This window comes from Hyperolius riggenbachi, chromosome 5 (assembly GCF_040937935.1).
Source record: "Hyperolius riggenbachi isolate aHypRig1 chromosome 5, aHypRig1.pri, whole genome shotgun sequence".
NCBI classification, from domain to species: Eukaryota; Metazoa; Chordata; class Amphibia; order Anura; family Hyperoliidae; genus Hyperolius; species Hyperolius riggenbachi.
Window position 1 is genome coordinate 308,023,048 of NC_090650.1, and position 25,229 is coordinate 308,048,276.

A 25,229-nucleotide genomic window follows, 5' to 3' on the forward strand; every position below is an offset into this window, starting at 1 on the left:
ATCTCCAAGCATGAGACACAGCAGGACACCAGCTCTGCACACATATACACAATGGGGAAGCATTACCGCATCTTACTGAAAGTCTTTGTTCTGAAGATTACAAATAAATTTCCTCCTGGAGATAATCTTCAGGGATTTATGGTTTAAATATTCAAAGTGTTGCTATGCAAGTCTAATTGGGGGAAAACCGTGAACGTATACTTGATATGAATTCACCCAGGAAAGCTGGAGAAAAGAGCTGTAATCATGCTTCAAATGAACTCAGAGATGTCAGTTAGTCTCTCGGACTGAACACTTCAGCACTATCGCTGACACATAACAAGCCTAGGAAAATCACAAATATAAAATGGCCAGATGCCTCAATAGGTGAAGCACAGGAAAATCAAAAAATAACTTAATATTCCTGATAAAATTCTGCTAAAGAGGATATGGCTCAAAAAATGAAATGTAGTTGTGGGCTATGGAGAGAGAGAAGGAGAGAGAGGGAGAGAGAGAGGGAAGGGGAGAGAGAGAGAGAGAGAGAGAGAGGGGGGGGGGGGAGAGAGAGAGAGAGGGAGGGAGAGAGAGGGGGAGAGAGAGAGAGAGAGTGAGAGTGAGAGTGAGAGTGAGAGTGAGAGGGAGAGGGAGAGTGAGAGTGAGAGTGAGAGTGAGAGTGAGAGGGAGAGGGAGAGGGAGAGGGAGAGTGAGAGTGAGAGAGAGAGAGAGAGAGAGGGAGAGAGAGAGAGAGGGAGGTAGGGGGGGGGGGGGAGAGAGAGAGAGAGACAGAGAGGGAGACAGAGGGAGACAGAGAGGGAGACAGAGAGGGAGACAGAGAGGGAGACAGAGAGGGAGACAGAGAGAGAGAGAGACAGAGAGAGAGACGGAGACAGAGAGAGACAGAGAGGGAGACAGAGAGAGAGAGGGAGACAGAGAGAGAGAGAGAGAGACAGACAGACAGACAGACAGACAGACAGACAGACAGACAGAGAGAGAGAGAGAGAGAGAGAGAGAGAGAGAACGAACACCACACACAAAAAGTCCTTCTGTATTTTTCCCCCAACATGTGGCTTCATCAAAGGAAACCTAGCAAAAGTGCTGAGTTTAATCTGCAATATTTCTACATTATGTAACTTTAAAGAGAACCTGAACTGAAAATAAAAAGTCAAATTAACCATACCCAGGTCATACTTACCTCCTGTGTAGTCTACTACTCAATTGCTTTTTCCTCTCCTGCGTCCTGTTTGTCCACTGTGATCAATGAATTTCTCTGTCCTCCATTTTGAAAATGGCCGATACTCCATAACAGCTTCCTGGTCAGCACACTGTTAAACTGTAATATCACCCACTTGAGCCATAGGGAAGCATGGACATTACCTTGCACATTCAGTTGTAACTGACAGCTGCTGATATACAGTGGAGGAAATAACTATTTGACCCCTCACTGATTTTGTAAGTTTGTCCAATGACAAAGAAATGAAAAGTCTCAGAACAGTATCATTTCAATGGTAGGTTTATTTTAACAGTGGCAGATAGCACATCAAAAGGAAAATCGAAAAAAATAACCTTAAATAAAGGATAGCAACTGATTTGCATTTCATTGAGTGAAATAAGTTTTTGAACCCCTACCAACCATTAAGAGTTCTGGCTCCCACAGAGTGGTTAGACACTTCTACTCAATTAGTCACCCTCATTAAGGACACCTGTCTTAACTGGTCACCTGTATAAAAGACACCTGTCCACAGAATCAATCAATCAAGCAGACTCCAAACTCTCCAACATGGGAAAGACCAAAGAGCTGTCCAAGGATGTCAGAGACAAAATTGGAGACCTGCACAAGGCTGGAATGGGCTACAAAACCATTAGCAAGAAGCTGGGAGAGAAGGTGACAACTGTTGGTGCGATTGTTCGAAAATGGAAGGAGCACAAAATGACCATCAATCGACCTTGCTCTGGGGCTCCACGCAAGATCTCACCTGGTGGGGTGTCAATGGTTCTGAGAAAGGTGAAAAAGCATCCTAGAACTACATGGGAGGAGTTAGTGAATGACCTCAAATTAGCAGGGACCACAGTCACCAAGAAAACCATTGGAAACATATTACACTGCAATGGATTAAAATCCTGCAGGGCTCGCAAGGTCCCCCTGCTCAAGAAGGCACATGTGCAGGCCCGTCTGAAGTTTGCCAATGAACACCTGAATGATTCTGTGAGTGACTGGGAGAAGATGCTGTGGTCTGATGAGACCAAAATAGAGCTCTTTGGCATTAACTCAACTCGCTGTGTTTGGAGGAAGAAAAATGCTGCCTATGACCCCCAAAACACCGTCCCCACCGTCAAGCATGGGGGTGGAAACATTTTGCTTTGGGGGTGTTTTTCTGCTAAGGGCACAGGACAACTTAATCGCATTAACGGGAAAATGGACGGAGCCATGTGTCGTGAAATCCTGAACGACAACCTCCTTCCCTCTGCCAGGAAACTGAAAATGGGTAGTGGATGGGTGTTCCAGCACGACAATGACCCAAAACATACAGCAAAGGCAACAAAGGAGTGGCTCAAGAAGAAGCACATTAAGGTCATGGAGTGGCCTAGTCAGTCTCCAGACCTTAATCCAATAGAAAACCTATGGAGGGAGCTGAAGCTCAGAGTTGCACAGAGACAGCCTTGAAACCTTAGGGATTTAGAGATGAACAGCAAAGAGGAGTGGACCAACATTCCTCCTAAAATGTGTGCAAACTTGGTCATCAATTACAAGAAACGTTTGACCTCTGTGCTTGCAAACAAGGGTTTTTCCACTAAGTATTAAGTCTTTTATTGTTAGAGGGTTCAAAAACTTATTTCACTCAATGAAATGCAAATAAGTTGCTATCTTTTATTTAAGGTTATTTTTTCGATTTTCCTTTTGATGTGCTATCTGCCACTGTTACAATAAAACTACCATTGAAATGATACTGTTCTGAGACTTCATTTCTTTGTCATTGGACAAACTTACAAAATCAGTGAGGGGTCAAATAATGATTTCCTCCACTGTATAACTGACAGCAACTGGTATACAGTATTTCAGTTCTGACAAAATATTGTCAGAACTGGAAGAGATCACTGTAAGAAGAAAATGGTGAGCTTCTGAGAGGAACTGGCGGTGAGGTTAGTATGTAATATTCATTTGTAGCTACGTCATGTGTGTATTTTAAATAAATAATTTTCCTCGCTTCAGGTTCCCTTTAAGCAATTTATGTGACTTGCACCTTAGCACTCAGCACTTTTTCTGGGTATTCCCTGATGATGCCCCATGTTAGGATTTTTGTGTGGGGTGTTTGTAGTTCACCATATTACTGCAGATATAGGCATGTCCATAAGGGATTTTTTGCTATACTCCTGTACGCACTTAGCCATAACCCACAACTTCATATAATTTTCAGTGACCACCTTACTGTGTGTATTTTTTGAGCTATGGCCTCTTTTGCAGACTATTACCATAATTATTAAAAGTTACGTGTTAATTTCCCTGTGCTTTAAACATAAGTCCTAGCTGTATGCGTGCTTATGAACAAGCCTGACGCATCTACAAACAGTACATGACAGACTTGTGACCTGCAACAAGCCAGAAATCAACCAGCAGGCACAATTTAGAAAGACGTAAAACAAGAAAGTGAGTACAGATGTAGAGAAGTTTTCTATTAGCATTCTTGTTTGATTTCCCAATACGAGGAAGGACACATCCTGACTGTTGCTATGGCAAGTTCTCTACTTTTCTCATCATTTTCCATTGCATTTTAAATTTAGCACATGCATTCTGAGGCTAAAGTTACCACTGTTTTGTATGCAATACTTTGCTGCTCACATTTCTATGGAATTCTATAAGATTTATCCCTACAGTCTTATTTCTATATTTTATTTATTTGTACATTTTAAAAACTGAGAGGCTGTATACAGTATTCTTTTCACATTATTCTTTTCACATTAATCTTAATAGCTTTGAGGAAGTGGTGACTTCCTAGCAAACCAATATCATACCTAAAGTAGTGATGCGCAAACATTTCTCTTCACATAAACCTAGGTACATGTAGCACCAACCCCCCTGAGAATGTCTGAAGTGCCTTTCTGTTTTCCAGTGCATTAAAGGAAGCATCAGGCAAAAAAGCCAAAATGAGATCTACTTACCTGGAGCTTCCTCCAGCCCCTGGCAGCAGTTATGTCCCTCGCGCATCTACTGCACCTGTGTAAGAGCCGCTCGTGGTCGCGATGACGTGGTTTGAAAAACCTATTGAAATCAGATCGGACCCTTTGGAAATTATCTATCGAGCCATCTATCTGCCAAAAAACAACTCATGGGGTATTCCCAGCATTACCTTCTGCTAACCGTGCAAGCTGAAGCCATGCCAGGAATGTTCGCCAAATGTGGCTGATAAGAAAACAAACAAGATATTTGAATCACTTCCTAAGCTTCCCACTAAAGAAGAAAGTGCTGTTTAACTGTTCAAATACTATCCTGCTATCATTTTTTTCTGTTTTATGCTATAAATATTTTTTGTAGAACAAAGAAGAAATGCTGAATGTCACTTTTAAGTGTACCCAAGTTGGATGTTATATTACAAATGGACAAAGAGGCATGCTCCTTTCTCAGTGACATGCTTATGTCCTCTCTGCGCTGCTCTCAATTACCCCTTCCCTCTGCTGTGCCCCCCCGCCCCCCTTGAAATTGCAGACAAGCAGCTTGTTAACAAGCTAATAGGGGAGGGGATCTTTGCAGGAAAGGCACTCCTGAAGAACGCTCACTGCAGCATTAGCAACACCCCTCCCCACCTCCCTCTGCTCCTTCCCAAAGCCCTGCCCCGCCTGTCACCGTCCCTTCCCCACCTCTCTGTGTCACAGCACAGCTCTCAGTGATAGCTCCGTGAGAAGGTAGATTCTGCAGCATTGTACCCTCCGGGGTTGCGGCCACCTTAAAAAGAAGAAAATGTACCTGCGACCCAGAGGATGAACGAGCGACTTGGGATGGCGAGGAGCGGATCACTGGACTCAAGCAAAAGACCTGGTTCAGGTTTTTTTTTTTCACCTCGGGTTCTCTGTAAACGGAATCTTAACTGAGAGGGATATGGAGGTTTCCTTTTAAACAATACCAGTTGCCTGGCAGTGTGGCTGATGTCTTTGGCTGCAGTAGTGGCTGAATCCCACACCTGAAATAAGAATGTAGCTAATCCAGTCGGACTTCAGTCAGAGCACCTGATCTGTATGCTTGTTGAGGGGCTGTGGCTAGAAGTATTAGAGACACAGGATCAGCAGGAGAGTCAGGCAACTGGTATTATTTTAAAAGGAAAAATACATATCCTTCTCAGTTTAGGTTCCCTTTAAGATGTATAGCTACAGAAAGGGCTATAGCTTGTTCTTGGTATATGCTTCAATTGCATAGCAGCGTTTGTTTTTTTCAAGTAAGGCACAATTTATATACATCTCCCAAAGTGACGCTACATAAGAACAATGGCACCCTTGACACTGACTAAATAAAACAACGGAATCCGCATAGTCTAAATACTGTTTATAAATCAAGTTAATCAAAAAAAAAAAAAAAAAAAAAAAAAAAGGAAGAATGACATTATGCCTGAACTATACAGTACTGAACTCTACACTGACAATTGGGGTGGGAGGCACTGAGGTGGTGGAGACGCTTGTACAGGGAGTTAATTCTATACAGGTTTACGTTATTGCACACAAATCTGAAACAGGATCTGCCAGATCAGCAATTTTGTTTACACTACTATAGAAGTTTCCATTCACACAAGTCAGGCAATGGGTACAATGGATGCCTAGAAAACCGATAAAGCAACGATCGGTGCCCTCGAAGCTCCGGTCCGATGCTTCGGGACCCGCCGGCGACGACTTCCGGTTTCGCCGTCACCGGCCGACAGGCATGGGAACGCGAGTGATTGTTCGCGTTCCCAGCCTGTATATCGCCCCCTATGCTGCTATCGCTATTGCGATGTACAGGCCGGGAACGCGAACAATCACTCGCGTTCCCATGCCTGTCGGCCGGTGACGGCCAAACCGGAAGTGCTCGCCGGCGGGTCCTGGGCCATCGTAGCGAAGCTGCGAGGGCACCGATCGTCTGCAGGGGGCTGAGGGAAGCCCCAGGTGAGTTAATCTCTTTTTTTTTTTTTTACTTTGGGTTATCTTTAAAGCATTAGCACAATACTAACTTAATGGTTGTGATCTCACTGCCGCGATTGCCACCAATTATGGGTGATTAGCGGCAATCGCAAAACGCATGCAGCATTTTACCGCGATTCTAGAGCAATCGCGACAGTGCTTAAAGAGAGTCTGAAGCCATTATAAAATCTTCTATTTATCTTAAGCAGTATAGGTAGTGTTGAAACGTGGCATTCCCGCGGCAGAACGAGGGCTTTATACCCACCAAATCCCGGGGCAAACATCCACGACTTTCGAAGTCGTGAATTTTGCTGCCTGGGGAGGCAGAGCTTAGCTGCCTTTACTGAAGTCAATCTGTGCGTGGATCTTCGCCTCTCCCCGCCAGTCTCTGTGAAGGAAGACTGAGAGGGGCGGGGAGAGGCGGCAATCAGCGGCTATTGACAACAGTAGAGGCAGAGCTACAGCGCAAAGCTCTGCCTCTTTCAGGAAGCGCTGCCTGCATTTTTCCCCGGGGATTTGGGGGGTAATAAAACCTTGTTCTGCCATGGGAATGCAGCGTTTCAGCTCTACCTATACTGCTTAAGATAAATAGTAGGTAAAAAGAAGATTTTATTTTGGCTCCAGACTCTCTTTAAAAAGGGCTAATCGCATTCGCTCAAAAATCATGAGAGTGTACAGAGATTTTACTACGTTAATTGCAACAAAATCACGGACACAAAACATTTCTAGTGCGAATGGGCCCTAGCCTCTTCCTAAAGCTGTCCAGAGATGGAGCTTCTCGCACTGATTGTGGAAACGTGTTCCATAGAGTAGGATCTGCATGAGGAAAGGCCCGAGCACCAACTGTTTTTCAGTGGATCCTGGTGAAATCAAGAGTTAAACAGCTTGTTGGTTTATTCCTTCATATATATGACTTCTACTATAGGTATGCACATTACAATTTATAATACCAATTAATGAATCAGTCAGTAAAAATAAGGCCAAGCAGCATCAAGTACAGACTACACCCTAGATGCATCTGTGTTATTATGGCATCAACCATAATTCCTATTTACAGCATGCAGTTCTACATGTCTTTATGTCACAAGACCAGAAGCAGCACTTCCCATGACTGGGGTGAAGAAAGATTAGCATTAAGTATAGTTATGAAATGTACAGCAGGCTTGGATGAGAGCACACAATCTGCAAGCCTGTGTACAGCAGGCTTGGGTGAGAAGAGAACACACAATCTGGAAGCTGTGTACAGCAGACTTTGGTGAGAATGCACTATCTGGAAGCCTGTGAATAGCAGGCTTGGGTGAGAGCACACAATCTGGAAGCCTGTGTAAAGAAGCTTGGGTGAGAAGAGAACACACAATGTGGAAGCTGTGTACAAAGGCTTTGGTGAGACCACACAATATGAAAGAAAGCCTTTGTATTGAGGCTTGGGTGAGAATACACTATCTGCAAGCCTGTGTATAGCAGGCTTGGATGAGAGCACACCATATGGAAAGCCTGTGTACTAAGGCTTGGATGAGAACACACCATCTGGAAGCCAGTGTACAGGAGGCTTGGGTGAGAACACACTATCTGCAAGCCTGTATACAGCAGGCTTGGGTGAGAACACACCATCTGGAAGCCTGTGTACAGCAGGCTTGGGTGAGAACACACTATCTGGAAGCCTATGTTTACATCAGGACAGCTAGGGCAGACCTGAAAGTCACTAATAAGCCTTGTACAGAGATGGAGATAAAGTGATATGTGGCTTTATGTTGGTGGATATGGCCACATAATTTAGTAGAGGTCAGTCTGAAATGTAATCCACCCTTCTGCGCGAGGTTTACCTCAGGCAACCCACTTACTTTAGTTCTATCTAAACAGTATTGCACATATACTAGTCCAACATGCTTTAAGCCCAATCTAGACTATGGGACATTGTAGCGATCCGCCGGATCGCCTCTTCCGCGTGCCCGCCGCGTCCCCGCTCGCCGCGCGTGCGTCGCATTCGATTCCCCGCTCGTGCCTGCTCGTCCCCGCCGGCGCCGCTTATCTTCCGCTCGATTTCCTGCCATTGTCCCCTCGCAGGGAAGCGAGCAGGGAATCAGCGGTGCGGAGATCCGTCCTGTCGGATCTTATCAATCGAGCCGCACCAGCGGCTCGATTGATAAGGAGCATCGCGGCCGCATCTACTCGTGTAGATGCGGCTTTAGACATCTGTTATATAGTCCCGGGAGATCAAACCACTTTACCCAACTTGGGCAGTAGGGCTGGTGGTTCAGTAAGCCAGGCTCTCGTTACACTTTGGTGAACATGTAGTACTGACCAGCTCCAATAAAACAGAATACCCAAATAGTACATGGTGACCCAGAACCAGTAAGAAAATATAAGGGGCTGAAAGAGACCAAAAAGCCCTCGTTTCCACCAAAGTGATTCTATATCACTGTGCCTAGATGCATGTGACAGGCAGCTCCCTCCCCCCCCCCCCCCCTCCTCAGCCTCATGAATAAACAAAGCACACAGAGCCTACAGGGGGCATGCATAACTTGTATTCATTACAACAGAGGCAGCCCATTCCTCCCTGCATTGAAAAAGCTTGACAAAGAAAATAAGATTAGATATATTACAGAGAGAGTGCAACTAGAAAAGGCTGCAGTAATCCAGACCACATTAGAACTTATAAGATAGAAGAAATAAGACTGAAAATGTTGTCTCTTTAAGAAGCAATTAGTCCTTAGAAGTAGCCACAAGATATTGTAAAGAAACAAAATACTGCAGGAGGCATTATTTTAGACTGGAACAGAAATTAAAAGCAGAAACATACAGGCTCTGCCTTCTAGATCTCGACGTGCTATGAAGTCAGGAGCAGAAGACAAACACACAGACAACACTCACTTCGCTTCTCCTTCTTCTTGAACTTTCCTTTCTTCTTGCCATGGTCCTTCTCGTCATCAGACACGACGTCGGGAGGCTCGTGGAGGCTGTCATGGGGTGGCGAGGGCTCACCGGTGCGGTAAAGACCTGGGAATTTAGTTGGGCTGATTTCTTCTGAGCTGGGTGTGCGAGCCAATCCCCCACCATGCTCAGCCCTGCGATGTTCGCTGGGGCTGCTGGTGGGGGGCAGAAAGCACTCAGTCATTCTGCTGATGACAGCCTATTGCAGGAACTGAGCCCAGGTCTCTGTTACCTGTCCATGGTACCTAGAGAGGGGGGAAAAAAAAAATCAGCACTCATACCAAGAAAATCACATTAAACAGAAGACATTAGTCAAGCATCATGGTCACTGGGAATTACCTCATCTATAAAACGGACTGATTTTTAGGTCATTAAATCCTCGGACACAGTGGTAAATATTGATCGTTCCTGCACATAATTCTGTATACCGTCTGTGTAAATGACCAATTGAAATGAGTGAAAACAGAACTTGCTTTGCACTAAGGGCTGGTTCAGACTGACAAGTGCCGGTGTCCATCCACATTGTTTACCGTGTCCCACTTTGAGATGAATGGCATTGTTCATCTCAATGCATTTACAGTTGATTGCCAGCAATTGCATTTGTGCTGTAGTTGATAGTTTTCTGAGATGCTGGGTGCAGCGTCTAGCAATGGTTACAAGTATCCAAAAAGTGCAAGTTTTACTGCTCCATTACACACATGCAATGTTCATCTGACCAATTGGTCGACAATCTTTTCGGGGCCTTTAGGGGGTCCCTTTTATCACAGCACAGGCAGAAAAAAAACATGTTTTTTTCTAAAAGCCCTGAAACGATCGTCGGCAAATCGGTCACATGAACTTTGCATATGTGTAATGGAGCAATAAAACTTGCACTTTTTGCTTCACTAAGATTGTGTACGGACCCCTCCTTTGGATACTTGTTGCTGCTTAGGTGTCCTGCACCAGCATTCACACAACAAGGTGTGTGGTTCTTACTCTACATAGCAGCAGTTACATTCACAGTTCGGCGTCCCCCTGGGGGCTCTAAATGTGATGAATAAACACCAGGAACCAACACCAAACTCTTTCCTACTCGGTAGCTGAAACATTTTTGAGCCCTCCCAAAGGACATGCCGGTAGAGGACGTGTGAACCGGCCGATTAAATCAGATGGGAGAGTCACCTCTACATGTGTGCAAATTATTTTGACATTCCCGACTAATCAACCACCAACTGGGAATTCAGTCAAAGATCAAATGCCCAAAAGGTTGGTCGCAGTTATAATATTCACTCAATTGTTTCATCCAGTCTTACTTGGAGGGGAAGTAATGTCAATTACCATTCCCGTGCAAGAACCAGAAAATTATACAAATGACTTCATCGTGAATATAGTTATATTAGCAGCACCTGATTACAGTACATACAGTATCTTAGAAAAGGGAGTACATTTTTATAAATGTTTTATTATATATTTTCATGGGATAACACTGAAGATGTGACATGTTGATACAATGTAAATTATTCAGAGCCCAGCTTGTACAACAGTGTAAATTTGCTAACCCCATCAAATTAACTCAACAAGCAGCTGTTAATGTCAAAACTGCTGGCAACAAAATTGAGTACACCCCTAAGTGAAGAATGTCAAAATTCTGCCCTATTAAACATTTTCGCTCCAGGGGTCATGGTACTCAGTATTACAAGGTCTAGAGTGTGAATGGGGAGCAGGTGTGTTAAGTTTCATGTTCTTGCTCTCATACTCTCTTATATTGGTCACTGGAAGTTCAGCACAGCACCTTATCACAGAGAACTGAGATCTGAGGATCATAAAAAAAAAAAATAAAAAAAAAATAAAAAAAAATTGTTGCTCTACATAAAAATAGCCTACGCTATAAGAAGACTGCCAACACCCTGAAATTGAGCTGCAGCATGGTGGTCAAGACCAAACATCAGACAGGACAGGTTTCACTCAGAACAGGCCTCGCCATGCTCAAAGTTGACTGCACATACTCCGCATCATATAAAGAGGTTGTCTTTTGAAAATAGACGTATAGGGCAGTGGGTAGCATTGCTGCAGATGTTGAAGGGGTGGGGGTCAGTTTGTCAGTGCTCAGACCATATGCCGCACACTGCATCAAACGGGTCAGAATGAAACCTCTTCTAAAGATGATGAACAAGAAAGTCTGCAAACAGTTTGAAAAAGACAAGCTGTCTGAGGACTAGGGTTGCAACGGTATGAAATTTCACGGTATGAAAACTGTCAAAAAAAAAAAAAAATACCACGGTACTACGGTATAGTACGATTATTTGGACCCGGGCCCCCCCCTGTAGCCAGTAGTAGGTGGCCGCAGCATAGGTAGCCAGGGATAGGTGTAGCCAGTAGTAGGTGGCCACAGCATAGGTAGCCAGGGATAGGTGTAGCCAGTAGTAGGTGGCCGCAGCATAGGTAGCCAGGGATAGGTGTAGCCAGTAATAGGTGACCGCAGTATAGGTAGCCGCAGTATAGGTAGTCAGTGATAGGTGTAGTCAGTAGTAGGTGCTCACAGCATAGGTAGCCTGGGACAGGTGTAGCCAGTAGTAGGTGCTCGCAGCATAGGTAGCTAGTGATGGGTGTAGCCAGTAGGTGCTCGCAGCATAGGTAGCTAGTGATGGGTGTAGCCAGTAGTAGGCGCTCGCAGCATAGGTAGCCAGTGATGGGTGTATCCAGTAGTAGGTGCTCGCAGCATAGGTAGCCAGTGACAAGTGTAGCCAGTAGTAGATGCTTGCAGCATAGGTAGCCAGAGATAGGTGTAGTCAGTAGTAGGTGCTTGCAGCATAGGTAACCAGGGACAGGGTGTAGTCAGTAGTAGGTGCTTGCAGGATAGGTAGCCAGGGTTAGGTGTAGCCAGTAGTAGGTGCTTGCAGCATAGGTAGCCAGGGATAGGTGTAGTCAGTAGTAGGTGCTCGCAGCATAGGTAGCCAGAGATAGGTGTAGTCAGTAGAAGGTGCTCGCAGCATAGGTAGCCAGAGATAGGCGTAGCCAGAAACAGGTGGCTGCAGCACAGAGAGCCGGGGGGAGGGAGAGGGGACGGAGCAGCAGGGATAAATACTCACATCCTGGCAGCCAGGTCCTTCACCGATGTACGGGCTTTCATTGTACTTCATGTTCTTGCATCATCTTGTAATAGCACCCAGGGGGCGCTGTTTCAAGGAAATGTGATGCAAGAACAGGAAGTACAATGAAGCCCGGGTACATCGTGCAGGACGGAGCTGGCTTCTTGCAGTGAGTATTTGTATCCCCGCCGCTGTTCGTGCGCTCGTCGCTGTGTCACAACCCCGTCGCGACGTCGCCCCGCCCCCCTGTTCACCCCGCCCCCTAAAACGAGATTGTGCACGGTAACCATACCGTGCACAATCAAACCACGATATATCGTAATACCGGTATATCGCGGCAACCCTACTGAGGACATGGCTTACTGGAACCATGTCCTGTGGTCTGATGAGACCAAGATAAAATGTATTTGATTCAGATGGTGTCAAGCGTGTGCGACAGCAACCAGATGAAGCATACAAAGACAAATGTGTCTTGCCTAAAGTCAGGCATGGTGGTAGAAGCATCATGGTTTGGGGCTGCATGAGTGCTGCCAGCACTGGGGAACTACAGTTCATTGAGAGAACCATGTACTGTGACACACTGAAGCAGAGCCAGATCCCTACCTTTGGAAACTGGGCCACAGGGAAGTTAACCAACATGATAACGACCCCAAATACAACTCCAACAAAACCACTGTCTTGCTAAAGAAAACAAAAAGGCACTGGACAAATGTGGAAATAATTAACATGGCCTTTATAATTGAATTGTGTTTATATCCTTTATACTTTGTATTCCTATATACTAAGAGCTTTTCAGTATTCTATGAAAATGAGAGAAAATCATTGTGGCGAGAGTTTTTTGTTATTGCAGGGTCTTCTGAAGGAGACACAGAAGCGGTCTATTCCAGTATTTCCTGTGACTATTCCGAAACCCAGAAGAATTGATTTCTTGAAAACTGGGACTCAGATAATAATTTGGCTGGGAAGTAGAAACTCATACAGCAGGCCCGCCCAGACAAAGTGAAAGTAGCAGGATAAGGAAACACTGCAATGCGGCAAAGACTATGATTGGGAGACAGCTACATGTGATGTACTGATGACAACGCCTATGACGCAAGTAAAAGAAGATATTACAAGGGATGGGAGTGGGAGGAGACTTTCTTTTTTCTTTGTGCTAGCAACAAGTTAACACTTGTCTGCATGTAAAGCCTTGGAGAAATGCCACGCGTGTAAAATAAAAACGCCTTGATCCTGAACTTAAAAAAAAAAATCTCTCTTGGTGCTTCTATGGTGATGAAGTGAATGTTTTTGACACTGACCAAGCAAGTCTTCAAACCTAAACCCTATTGAGCATCTATAGGTCATCCTCAAACGGAAGGTAGAAGAGAGCAAGGTCTCCAACATCCACCAGCTTTGTCATAGAGGAGTGGAGGAGGATTCCAGTGCCAACCTGTGAAGTTCTAGTGAACTCCATGCCCAACAGAATTAAGGCAGTGCTGGAACTGAATGGTGGGCACACAAAATATTGACACTTTGGGCATAATTTTGACATTTTACACTTTAAGTATTTATGGCTGTGTGTTAGGTTATTTTGACGGGACAGCAAATTTACACTACTGTATTATACAAGTTTTACACAAACTGCTTTACACTGTATCAAAGGGGTGTATTCTCTAAACTGTGGTAAGCAGAACAACATGAGTAAAGTCTTACGCACAAAGTACAGCGTAATGTATTGCTTTCTGCTATACTCATGGTGTGGTAATACTTTATGCACTTTTTTTTTTACATTTTTTATGTATAGAACATTTTATGTCGATATACATACAAAGAAAGATGTCTTATATTTTGATATAACACATATCCACACATTAGTTTATCACCCTCAATCTCCTTACGATATAATAACTTATTTAAATTTAAATGTAACAAATACACATTTTCAGAGAATAAGACAAAAGTACATATATTATGTGTTATTTACTAAACACTCAAAGATCAGCTCATTATTTTATTAATCAATATTGGTATGCATTATTTCTCACAAGATCTTTATTTCAGACCCCTCAGTTAGCCTATTCAAATTGCCTTATGCCATCCAGGCCATTTGATATTTATTCTTGTGTGGTTTAATTAGCTTCGAGGAAGAAAGAAAAAAGAAAAGAAAAAGGCTAGAATAAATGCTTTATACAAAATTCTAAAAAAATGTGGACATTGGGACGGTTTGGTTCGGCCCAGTGTAAGAATTGGACTGTTTGAAAATCCATTCTTAGAGCACGTTTCAGACAAAAGAATTCACTTCCTGCTTAACTGACCTTAGGCGGAGATAAAGTTCAAATCTGCTGAAAAGCATCCTTTCAGCCAATGACACTGAGCCGGAAGTGATGTGTGGTGAAGGGGTGGAGTCAAGAAGTATAGAGAGTCTTTGACCATGTGGTTGTGGGGGGGCTTTTGCTGGAGTGGACTGGTGAGGCTGTTAGCGGGAAACCATGGCTAGGTAAGCTGTATCTGCGCATTGTGGGCTGTGTTTTAGGATATATTGGGAAGCTGCACTAATGTTATGTATTAAAGGGATACTGTAGGGGGGGGTCGGGGAAAAATGAGCTGAACTTACCCGGGGCTTCTAATGGTCCCCCGCAGACATCCTGTGTTGGCGCAGCCACTCCCCAATGCTCCGGCCCCGCCTCCGGTTCACTTCTGGAATTTCTGACTTTAAAGTCAGAAAACCACTGCGCCTGCGTTGCCGTGTCCTCGCTCCCGCTGATGTCACCAGGAGTGTGCTGCGCAGACACAGACCATACTGGGCCTGCGCTGTGCGTTCTTGATGACATCAGCGGGATCGAGGACACGGCAACGCAGGCTCAGTGGTTTTCTGACTTTAAAGTCAGAAATTCCAGAAGTGAACCGGGGGCGGGGCCGGAGCATCGGTGAGCGGCTGCGCGGGCACAGGATGTCTGCGGGGGACCATTAGAAGCCCCGGGTAAGTTCAGCTCATTTTCCCCCGACCCCCCTACAGTATCCCTTTAATGTATACATTGTGGGTATTGGTTTCTATGTTGGTTATGTTTTTATATGGTCCGATTTCTCTGTACTTGTCGCTTACTGTAATACATCAATATCTGTACCTTTATCGCAAATACCACTTGCAATATAAACTTTATTTATGCTACTGTTGATGTGTATTTCTTTGCCAAACGACCACCTAGAACTTACGAGAAATCGGTATTGTTGTCTTTATTAATATCCCATTGTTGATGCAATATTTTCAGCAATATCGTATTTCTTACATAAATGGTGAGCGGCAGGTAGGAGGTGTGTTATGATTTGGCGGGAAGGCATATTAACCCATTCAGGTTCCGTAGTTTTCACGTGAGAAATGTTCACCTCCCATTCATTAGCCTATAACTTTATCACTACTTATCACAATGCACTGATCTATATCTTGTTTTTTCCGGCACCAATTAGGCTTTCTTTGGGGTGTACATTTTGCTAAGAGCCACTTTACTGTAAATGCATTTTAACAGGAAGAATAAGAAAAAACGGAAAAAATTCATCATTTCTCAGTTTTCAGCCATTATAGTTTTAAAATAATACATGCCTCCATAATTAAAACTCACGTATTGTATTTGCCCATATGTCCCGGTTATAACACTGTTAAAATTATGTCCCTATCACAATGTATGGCGACAATATTTTATTTGGAAATAAAGGTGCATTTTTTCCGTTTTGCATCTATCACTATTTACAAGTTTAAAATAAAAAAAATATAGAAATATTTCATCTTTACATTGATATTTAAAAAGTTTAGACCCTTAGGTAAATATTTACATGTTTTGTTTTTTTTATTGTAATGTTTTTTTTTTTTATTGTAAACATTTTATTTGGGTAGTTTTGGGAGGGTGGGAGGTAAATAATAGATTTATAATGTAAATGTGTGTTAATTTTAAATTATTTTTTTTTTTTACAGGTGTAGTATTACTTTTTGGCCACAAGATGGCGGCCATAAGTTTGTTTACATGACGTCACTCTAAGCGTAACACACGCTTAGAGTGGCGCATTGGACAGGGAACGGCCAGAAAAGGCGCAGCTTCTGAGAGAAGCTGTCGCTTTTTCCGCTTTTTCAGCGGGGGAGAGGAATTAATGATCGGGCACCGTAGCCCGATACATTGATTCCCTGGCTACCGAATCCGCGTCCGGGAGTGCGCGTGCACGCGCGCGATCGGCCGCGGGAGCGCGCATGGTTCCTGGACGTAGAAACTACGTCCAGGAACCAAAATAGGTTAATAACTGTATAATGTTGCATGTTGGATTTGTGATTTAGGTTTGATGTTGAGGTTATACTGCAGACAGATTTTGGGAGAAACTGTGTAAGCAGCCATGTTGTGACTTGTGAGGTAGCCAAGTGAGTTTCAGTGTAAACTCTGCCTATTGTTGTGTGCAGAGATCAAAGTGTTTGCATTGAATACACTGTCCATTTTGTTGTTTAGGGGTAAACAAAATGGAGACCTCTGTCCAATTGTTGATTTTAAAACAGACTAAAGTAAAGAACCAGGAAGGTATTGTGAATATATTGCAAAGCTCTGTAAATCCATGGAAGCATGCCCAGATGTATGTGCATGATCTGATAAATAATAAGAAGTTCAAGAAAAATGAGGGCAAAGCTATGCTTATTTTTGCAGCGCAATGGATAGCAGAGAAATACAGGGGTGTTGTTAAACAAAAATCAAACCTAGAACATGAGGTTCAGAGGCTGAAGGACAATGTAAAAGACTTACAAAGTGCAGTCTCCATTTTAACAATTGCTGCTGAAGAGGCCAATGTGGTTGCCATTACCCAGCAACAAATTGTTGAGGAAAATAAACTATTGCTTCGTCAGAATGCAGGTCTGACTGAGCAGTTGAAGGATGCACAATGCAAGTTGGAAACATTGTCTGTGTCCTCCAGTAGTGAAGCAGTTAATCAGTGTCCAGGTGAAAGTGATGCTGGTGATAGTAGATCTTCTGAATGCAGTGGTTGTTCAGTTATTGAATTGCCAGAGAGCAAGCAGGAAGCGCATTCTCTGGAAAGGCCCATTCAGGGGAACAGGACTTTAGAGAGTCCAAGAGATGATTTGAAAAGGAACCCTTTCAAATCGTCAGTGCAGCACAAGAGAAATTTCAATAAGGTGTTTGCTGTGCAGCCTGTAAGGGACAGCGCTGTACATATAGTGAATAAGCCCCAGAGAAGGCATGAGACCCGGCGGTGCTTTCAATGTGGGGAGCAGGGCCACATAAAACAGTTTTGCCCATCACTTGGGAGAGACAGACAGAATTATTTCAGAGGTAACAAATTCCTTACCAGGAGGAGAGAAACTGAGGTGTACTCTCCTAGGTGGGAGAGCAGGCAGAGGAGCCAGGACAGGGCCTGGGTTCCTTACAAAGTTCTCAGATCACATACTGAGCAATTACAAGCTGAGGTAAGTTGGCTTCGAGGGAAATTTGCTCAGGAGGTTAGTGAAATAAAGCAGGAGATACTGGAATGTAGAACAATGAGGAACATTCCAGAACACAGTCTTCCTAGGAGGAACTTTGTCAAATGTTAATAATGGTTTTTCAGTTTCTATTTCGTAGGAAACAGAGGAACAAAAGAAGATCCTGGCTGTGTTTTGTTGTCTGTCTGTCTGTCTGTCTATGTATGCAGTTATGTATAAAGAGGATCCTAACATTTTTTTAGAGTTAGGAATAAGCCTCTTTATTTAATTGATCATTTTATCTACAGTCAGAAAAGTTAAATTCTAAATTACTGTTGTAGTTTCAGGTGCTGACTGTAGCTATGTAAATCTGAATGGGTTGCCTTTGTTACTTTACTATAGTAGAGGGTTTTGTGAATGGCCTGAAGGCATGGCAGGTGAGATTGCATTTTTGTTTTCTCACCTCTTGTAAGGATCCATGCACAAAGTTGTGGGCCATTGAAATGTTTTTGAATATAGCGTTTTACAAAGGCAACAATTTATTTCGGGAAAACCAGATTTAAAATGCCTTAAAATTTGTAATGTAAGGTCAATTATGTTACTGAACAAATGGTAAGGCCTTGTTCAATCTGGAGTTTTTGTTTCTGGTTATGAGCTTTGTTTCAGGTACTTTGCATATATTTGAGAATTGCAAAGCACACAACAACAGTTTTTGCTTTCAATCATTTTACTGGGTTGGGGGTTTTATAGATAGTCAAGTGGGGGATGTTTGCTCTAGTACAGATGGGTTGTTACAGAAAGCACAATTTAAACTGTTCCTATTGTTATTGTAGATGCCCAAATAATTGTACAGTTTCCATTTGCAGATCATATCTTAGCTATCTTAGCCAAGATTTAGCCAGAATTATTAATCAGATTCAGCAAATGTTGAAAGCCCCATGTGCACTCATGAGTATCTTCACCCTGGAGATGTTTTTTTGTAAATCCAGTCTGCAGTTAGAGGTCCACAAGATTGTAAAACTGTGTAATGGGATTGAACTGTGTATGTCTACATCTAACAGAGATCCTTTTGCAGAGAGTTGTAATGGCATTGCATTTAGAGTGTTACAGTCCAGATATCAAAGTTGGTTATGTTTTTATAATGTTTCTATGTGTTGCAAGTTTACAGAGTCACAATTGGATTTAATGCTGATGTACAAGAACATGGGTGACCCTAGTGATTGAAATCATTTTGCAGTACTATTGTACTTTTTGGGTAATATAGTTCACGCATATGCTTTTGAAGCTATGAAATCATAATGAGATTCCATTGCCTGGCTTTGTCTGCTAACCTGTCTGTTTCAGAATCACGGAGTGGAGAGCCCTTTGGCTAATTTTCCAGTGCATGTGGCATATAAGGTGCTGTGTGCCTCACAAACTGAGTGTGGGAGCATCAGGAGTCCATCCTGGCTTGGTAAGTGGCATGCTTGAGTGCTGCCAGAATGTGACGTGGTACTGCCAATGCGGGCTGAGTAAGTGGAGAGGCAGGTGTAACTTGCCATGGAGGTTCAAAGCTCAGCAACTGCGTAAAACCACTGTGAACCAGTGTGAGCTGGGAGAGGGACTTGGCAGCGGAAGCCACACAGAGCTGGTGTGTGACCACCCAGAGTGGTGAGTGATCAGAGAGCTGAGACTGTGAGCTGGGCAGATAATTGCAGATGTGTGCATTCTAGGCGTGGCCTGATATTGGAGAGGTAGTGGATAGAGCATGTGCTAGTCTCTAAATTGATAATCTTGGAAAATTGTATGGGTCCCATGCAGTGTCTTGATATATCATTGTCATTTTCAATCAGAAGTCCTATCAAAGCTGCTTAAAGTAAATAATGGGGTAGGACCTGTGATTCTGTGAACTGTGTTGTTTTGTGTTCTGTTATTTTGCGCAAATGTAGGTTAACCAAGAATCCAGTGTGCTGGAACCCTGAGCCGGATGTGCTATCTGCAGACGTCTTGATAACTTCTGGGACTGTGCAAGAGACTGAATGCATCCACACTGGAGTCGTTATGAACTTTTACATCTGCAATTTGGAAAATATTTGCATAAAAGGAGAACTTTATGGACCGTTTTTTGTGGGAAATTTACATTGATGGATTCTTTATATGGACATTGGAATCCAATTTAATCCCATTCATGGATCTATGGACTGTTACATTTTGGTGAAGGTTCTCTCATAAATTTCGATCACCTTCAAGTGGGGGATTGTAAGAATTGGACTGTTTGAAAATCCATTCTTAGAGCACATGTTTCAGACAAAAGAATTCACTTCCTGCTTAACTGACCTTAGGCGGAGATAAAGTTCAAATCTGCTGAAAAGCATCCTTTCAGCCAATGACACTGAGCCGGGAGTGATGTGTGGTGAAGGGGTGGAGTCAAGAAGTATATAGAGTCTTTGACCATGTGGTTGTGGGGGGGGCTTTTGCTGGAATGGACTGGTGAGGCTGTTAGCGGGAAACCATGGCTAGGTAAGCTGTATCTGCGCATTGTGGGCTGTGTTTTAGGATATATTGGGAAGCTGCACTAATGTTATGTATTAATGTATACATTGTGGGTATTGGTTTCTAAGTTGGTTATGTTTTTATATGGTCCGATTTCTCTGTACTTGTCGCTTACTGTAATACATCAATATCTGTACCTTTATCGCAAATACCACTTGCAATATAAACTTTATTTATGCTGTTGTTGATGTGTATTTCTTTGCCAAACGACCACCTAGAACTTACGAGAAATCGGTATTGTTGTCTTTATTAATATCCCATTGTTGATGCAATATTTTCAGCAATATCGTATTTCTTACACCAGTACAGTTAGACACTCATCTTACGTCTCGGGGGGAGATTTAATCTTCCTCCGTCTGTTCTCCTATATCTTTAAGTTGTCTATAGGTGTCAGTCTTAACAAAACCGTGCCACGGTCTCCAGACCCTATCAAACTGGTCATCTCTCTCATACCTATGCTGAGTAAGATCCTCTAGCTTTTCAATCACATTCATTTCCTTTATCCATTCTGATATTGTCAGTATTTGGGGCGATTTACAATGGTGGGCGATCACGATCCTGTCGGCATTTATTAAATGTCGTGACAATGACTTTTTGTATTTACTGATATTTCTAGGAGTATTATGTAACAAGTAATATGATGGGTCTGAGGAAGGCTCTTCATCTGTAAGTAGGGCAATTTTAGACTTTACAGAATTCCAGAAAGGAATTATATCTATAATTCCAAAATATATGTAAAAGAGAGCCTATCTGAGATCCGCATCGCCAGCATAGAGGACTTGAATTTGGAAACATTTTAGGTAGTTTCTCTAGAGTAAAATACCAATGTGATAACAATTTAAATCCAGATTCCAGCAAACTGACAGACTGATGTTCTATGCGCCAGGATCAGGATCTTCCGCCATTGTTGGTCCATGAATACCTGATCAAGATCAGTTTCCCACCTTATACGTAAAGTAGTTTTGAAGTCTTCCCTCGTTACTAAGAGGGCATATATCTGGGAAATTCCATTGGTCATCAGGCCAAAACTTTATGCACTTTATTCTGCTTACCGCAGTTTAGTGAGTATACCCCAAAGTGTAATATCTTCAGTGTTGTCCCATGAAGAGATATAACCAAATATTAACAAACAATCTGCTAGGTTTACTCACTTTTGTGAGATTCTGTACATGAGTAAAATGTTCCAACTTTACAAAATGAGATCCTTTATTGCCAGAGGACTCTTCTCAGAGCAATTATTTTTTTGTGAGGCGTCTGATTTACATGGAGTAACTTGGAGGAGTCCAGAACTCTTGAGGAAACAAGAATGCTGGGAGGAAGAGAGTAGAGAAAACAAGCTTTCACCTTTCTGATAACTGCTTTCGGGAATTTAGAGAGTTTTTATGTAGTGCTAAGTGACAGTTGTGTCGACATTTAGGCCCTCGTCATATGATGACAGAAGATAGTGAGGGAAATAGAAGGGAAATATAACAAGTAAATATTACCACACTTTCATAAAAATAAGACACAACATCCAAGGCAGACATGTATTGTAGCATCAGCAGAAGCCTCAGTGAATGTCAAATGAGATGAGCATTCTCACTGAGTGAAATCATCGGTAAGAGAAGAAGGGTCTTGCAACACTAGCTTTCCTTCCAAATTGCTCATCTATTTTTGTAATTCTCAAAGCATTAATTTTAATAATTACCAGGTTTCCAAAGAAGAACCGTGGCTCTGGCTATGTCACATGATCAAAAGCGAATGGAATGTTTAGAACTCTTACTACATTAGGAGAATAGTGTTTGTCACAGCCATACCATCCACAGCGCCATTCTATAAGTATACACACATCTAAATAAAAAAAAATTGGGAGGAAGATAATTACATGGTGCACTTTGAAGTGCAAAAAATAAAGAGAAGAGCAGCTTGGCGGAATACAGCAAGCCATACCCACACGCCTTCTTGTTTGATTCTCGACAGATTTGTCAGATTTGCAGATGGAAAATATCTGTAGTTGAAGGGCAGCTTTTGTGATAAATCGAAGAGCCCATAGCATTGCAACATGACGCTGCAGTTCAATCAATTTTCTATAGATTTCGCGGTGAAATCTATTTAGAATCAATGTTCAGTGTGTGGTAGAAATCGATCCCTCTGTGATCAGATTCAAGCCTTCATATGACCCTGTGCCACGGTGTGGCGACAGGGTCATATGCATAGTGCCGCCCCACTCCCGTCATACGCCTTGTTGAGCAGGAAGTATGTTACTGGGATCCTCGGTTTGTGCATGCGCACCACGTCGCACCATGCCTGTGTCGTTTACACTTACTGTGTCACCCATTCACATGCATTGCTGCATAATCTGTGTGGTAGGCAGGGATCATATCAGGGCTGTAGAGTCGGAGTTGGAGTCGGAGTCGAGGAGTCGGGTCAATTTTGGGCACCTGGAGTCGGAGTTTCAGAAACTGAGGAGTCGGAGTCAGGAGTCGCATGATTTTTGTACAAAATCCACAGCCCTGTTAAGTATTAGACTAAGGAGTCGGAGTCGAGGAGTCGGAGTCTGAGCAATTTTGGGTACACGGAGTTGGAGTTGGAGTCGTGGATTCAGAAACTGAGGAGTATGGGTCGGAGTCAGAGTTGGAGTCGGAAGATTTTTGTACCGATTCCCCAGCCCTGGAACATATGGCAACGCTATGCAGAGTTTGTGCCAGGTATGCAGCGGTTTGGATACTTCCGGCGCACACTGTTAAACCTGCAAGTCTCCATAGAATTGCATGACCCTTGCGGCGGGGAAGTGTAATGCAGGGCAACGCAGTGGCCAAGTGTAAAAGAAGCCTCAAGTAAACCTGAGACATTAAATACTGCATCATTTATACTTACCTGGGGTTTCCTCCAACCTGTGTTGTCAGTGGGCTCCCTCGCTGTCCTGCCCGGCCACTCCGTTGTTCTGTGGTGAGCTTCCTTAAATTGTCCAATCCAGGCTAGTCGTGCTTCCGTGCACCTGCACAGCCCGTCACGCTTTTTATCCGGGAGCATTCTGTGCAATAGTACTGCACAAGCCCAGAACGCTTCCAGTCACAGGGCACTCAGCCAGGCCGTGCATGCACAGTAGAGCACGAATAGCAGCGACTGGACAGTTTAACGGAGCTCACCACAGGACAACGGATTTGCCAGAGAGAACGGTGAGGAAGCCCACGGACCACATGGTGCTGAATGAAGCCCAGGGTAAGTATAAACGATGCAGTATGTAATGTCTCAGGTACACTCTAAAGTGTACCTGAGGCAGATGTTCTATAACAAATGATAATGAGGCATGTTCCTTGCTCAATGACATGCCTCTGTGTCCTCTCTGCGCTGCTCTCTGTTCCCCCTTCCCACTGCTGTGCCCCCACCCCTCAAATTTGCCTACAACATCCACTCTAGTGTTAGGAATCTGCCTCTCTCTGCCACTTCTCTGCCCCTCCGTATCTAAGCAAAGCTCTCTGTAAGAGCTGAGATGCTGCAGTGTTGTGACCCCAAGGATCGCTGCAATCTTGGAAAAGAAAAAAAACTTCCCTACGAACAAACAGTGACAGGGCGGTGAGGAGTAGATCGGGTGCATATACTAGCTCAGAATGCACCATGGTAAATCAATCTGGACACGTATACACGTCCAGTATTGATGTGGCAGGTACGCGTGCATTGGGATTTACATAGCAGCGATTGATGAAGGGGAACATGTGTTCCCGGAGACAATTGAAGTGCCATGAATGAACAAATATGCCTCGAATGAGGAGGCATGTTCATTCATCAAAGTGAAAGTAACTAGTGAAGTTACAACAACAATTGAACACTTCCTGGTAACTTCCAGGAGAGTGTATAGCACCATCTAGTGGCCAAAAATAATTAAAGTTAAGCATAAATACATTTAATAGGTCTTATGTGGCTTATTTCCACTGGGAGCCGTGGCTGTTTACAATCCAGCCGCGGCTCCAGTTCTGCAGCATAGCCACAGCCTGAATCAATGTGCCGTACCATGTATTGCTATAGTGATCGGCTGCATATGTCGTACAGATTCACACCGAAAGTGCAATCTGGACGGCAGCCCATTCAAGAGATAAGCAGCATTTCCCCACCCCTCTCATCTTCGGGGTAATGCAGATTCCTGCCAAATTCGGTACTAGTGGAAATAGGCCCTTACGCTTTCAAGCAGAAAACAGATTCAAAAAGCCACACAGCCTTGTTATTTGTATAATTGGCACTGTCCATACACATGTCTATCTCATCATGTCACCTCAGGTACACTTTAAGGCTTATCCACATTAGGCACTTCTACCAAACCACTCCAAGCAATAATGCGGTGTAGCAACTTACAGCCATATGCAATAAGACTGTATGAGGCTGTGCATCTCAAACCAACATTGCAAATTATATTAAAAGTACTGGTAGCAAAACATGACATTGCTACCTGAGATAACACCAGTGAAGCTAAGAAAATGACCTATGGGCTGCTACAGATCACATACATATAAAACACCCTGTAAAGTAGAGCCAGTGTTTGGACAGATGCAGAGACAAGTCACACAGAGGTTAATGTGTTGTGAGTGCAGACAACCGGTATAATAAGAATATTCAAACGTGTCCTTTCATTGGAAGCACTTGATCCTCTTGGTTTGTACATGCTCAGGCACAGATGCTTGTCTCCTGCCGCTGACAGAAATTATCCACAGAATATATGACCGTGAAGCATAGGCCATTAGGCTCATGATATCATAAATCCTAAAACACATTCATAAGCAGCGTCTTACACCACAGAGCCTGCCTATACACATACATTACAGGATTAGCAAGGGGACCTTTGTACAGGCTAGAAACTACGGTATACAGCTTTAACAAGCCACAAACCTACATAACTGAAAGCCACTGATTGCAGCATTACTTCACAGCTTATGGAGGAGAGGTAGATTTGTCTGTTCTGCTTTGATTTGGAATGACGGTTATTTCTTTCTACAAAAGCACAACTTGACATAGACATTGCCAGATGATAACATTCCATCGTAAATACATTTTTTTTTATTAATTTGCATGTACTGTGTTGATGCTGACATATGTTACTTTTTTCAAAAAGGTAATCTCCTGTTATCCCAGAAAGTGATTATGGAAACCAAGGGAAGAAATGCATTGATCAAGTGGCAGAG

General features: G+C 43.3%; 1 protein-coding gene across 2 annotated transcripts in view; it reads right to left on the reverse strand.

The window, feature by feature from the left end:
* The window catches only part of RALBP1 (ralA binding protein 1), an 81,726-nt gene that overhangs the window by 37,424 nt on the left and 19,073 nt on the right, over positions 1-25,229 (reverse strand). Inside the window, exons 1-2 of one of the 2 annotated variants that reach the window (XM_068237173.1) lie at positions 21,228-21,329; positions 8,989-9,293 (exon numbers count right to left, since the gene is read on the reverse strand). In XM_068237173.1, coding sequence (XP_068093274.1) covers positions 8,989-9,232 — 244 coding nt within the window. In that variant the 5' untranslated portion in view covers positions 9,233-9,293; positions 21,228-21,329. Of the gene's footprint in view, positions 1-8,988; positions 9,294-21,227; positions 21,330-25,229 lie in introns of those variants that run through there. The other variant, XM_068237172.1, reaches the window with a different exon arrangement.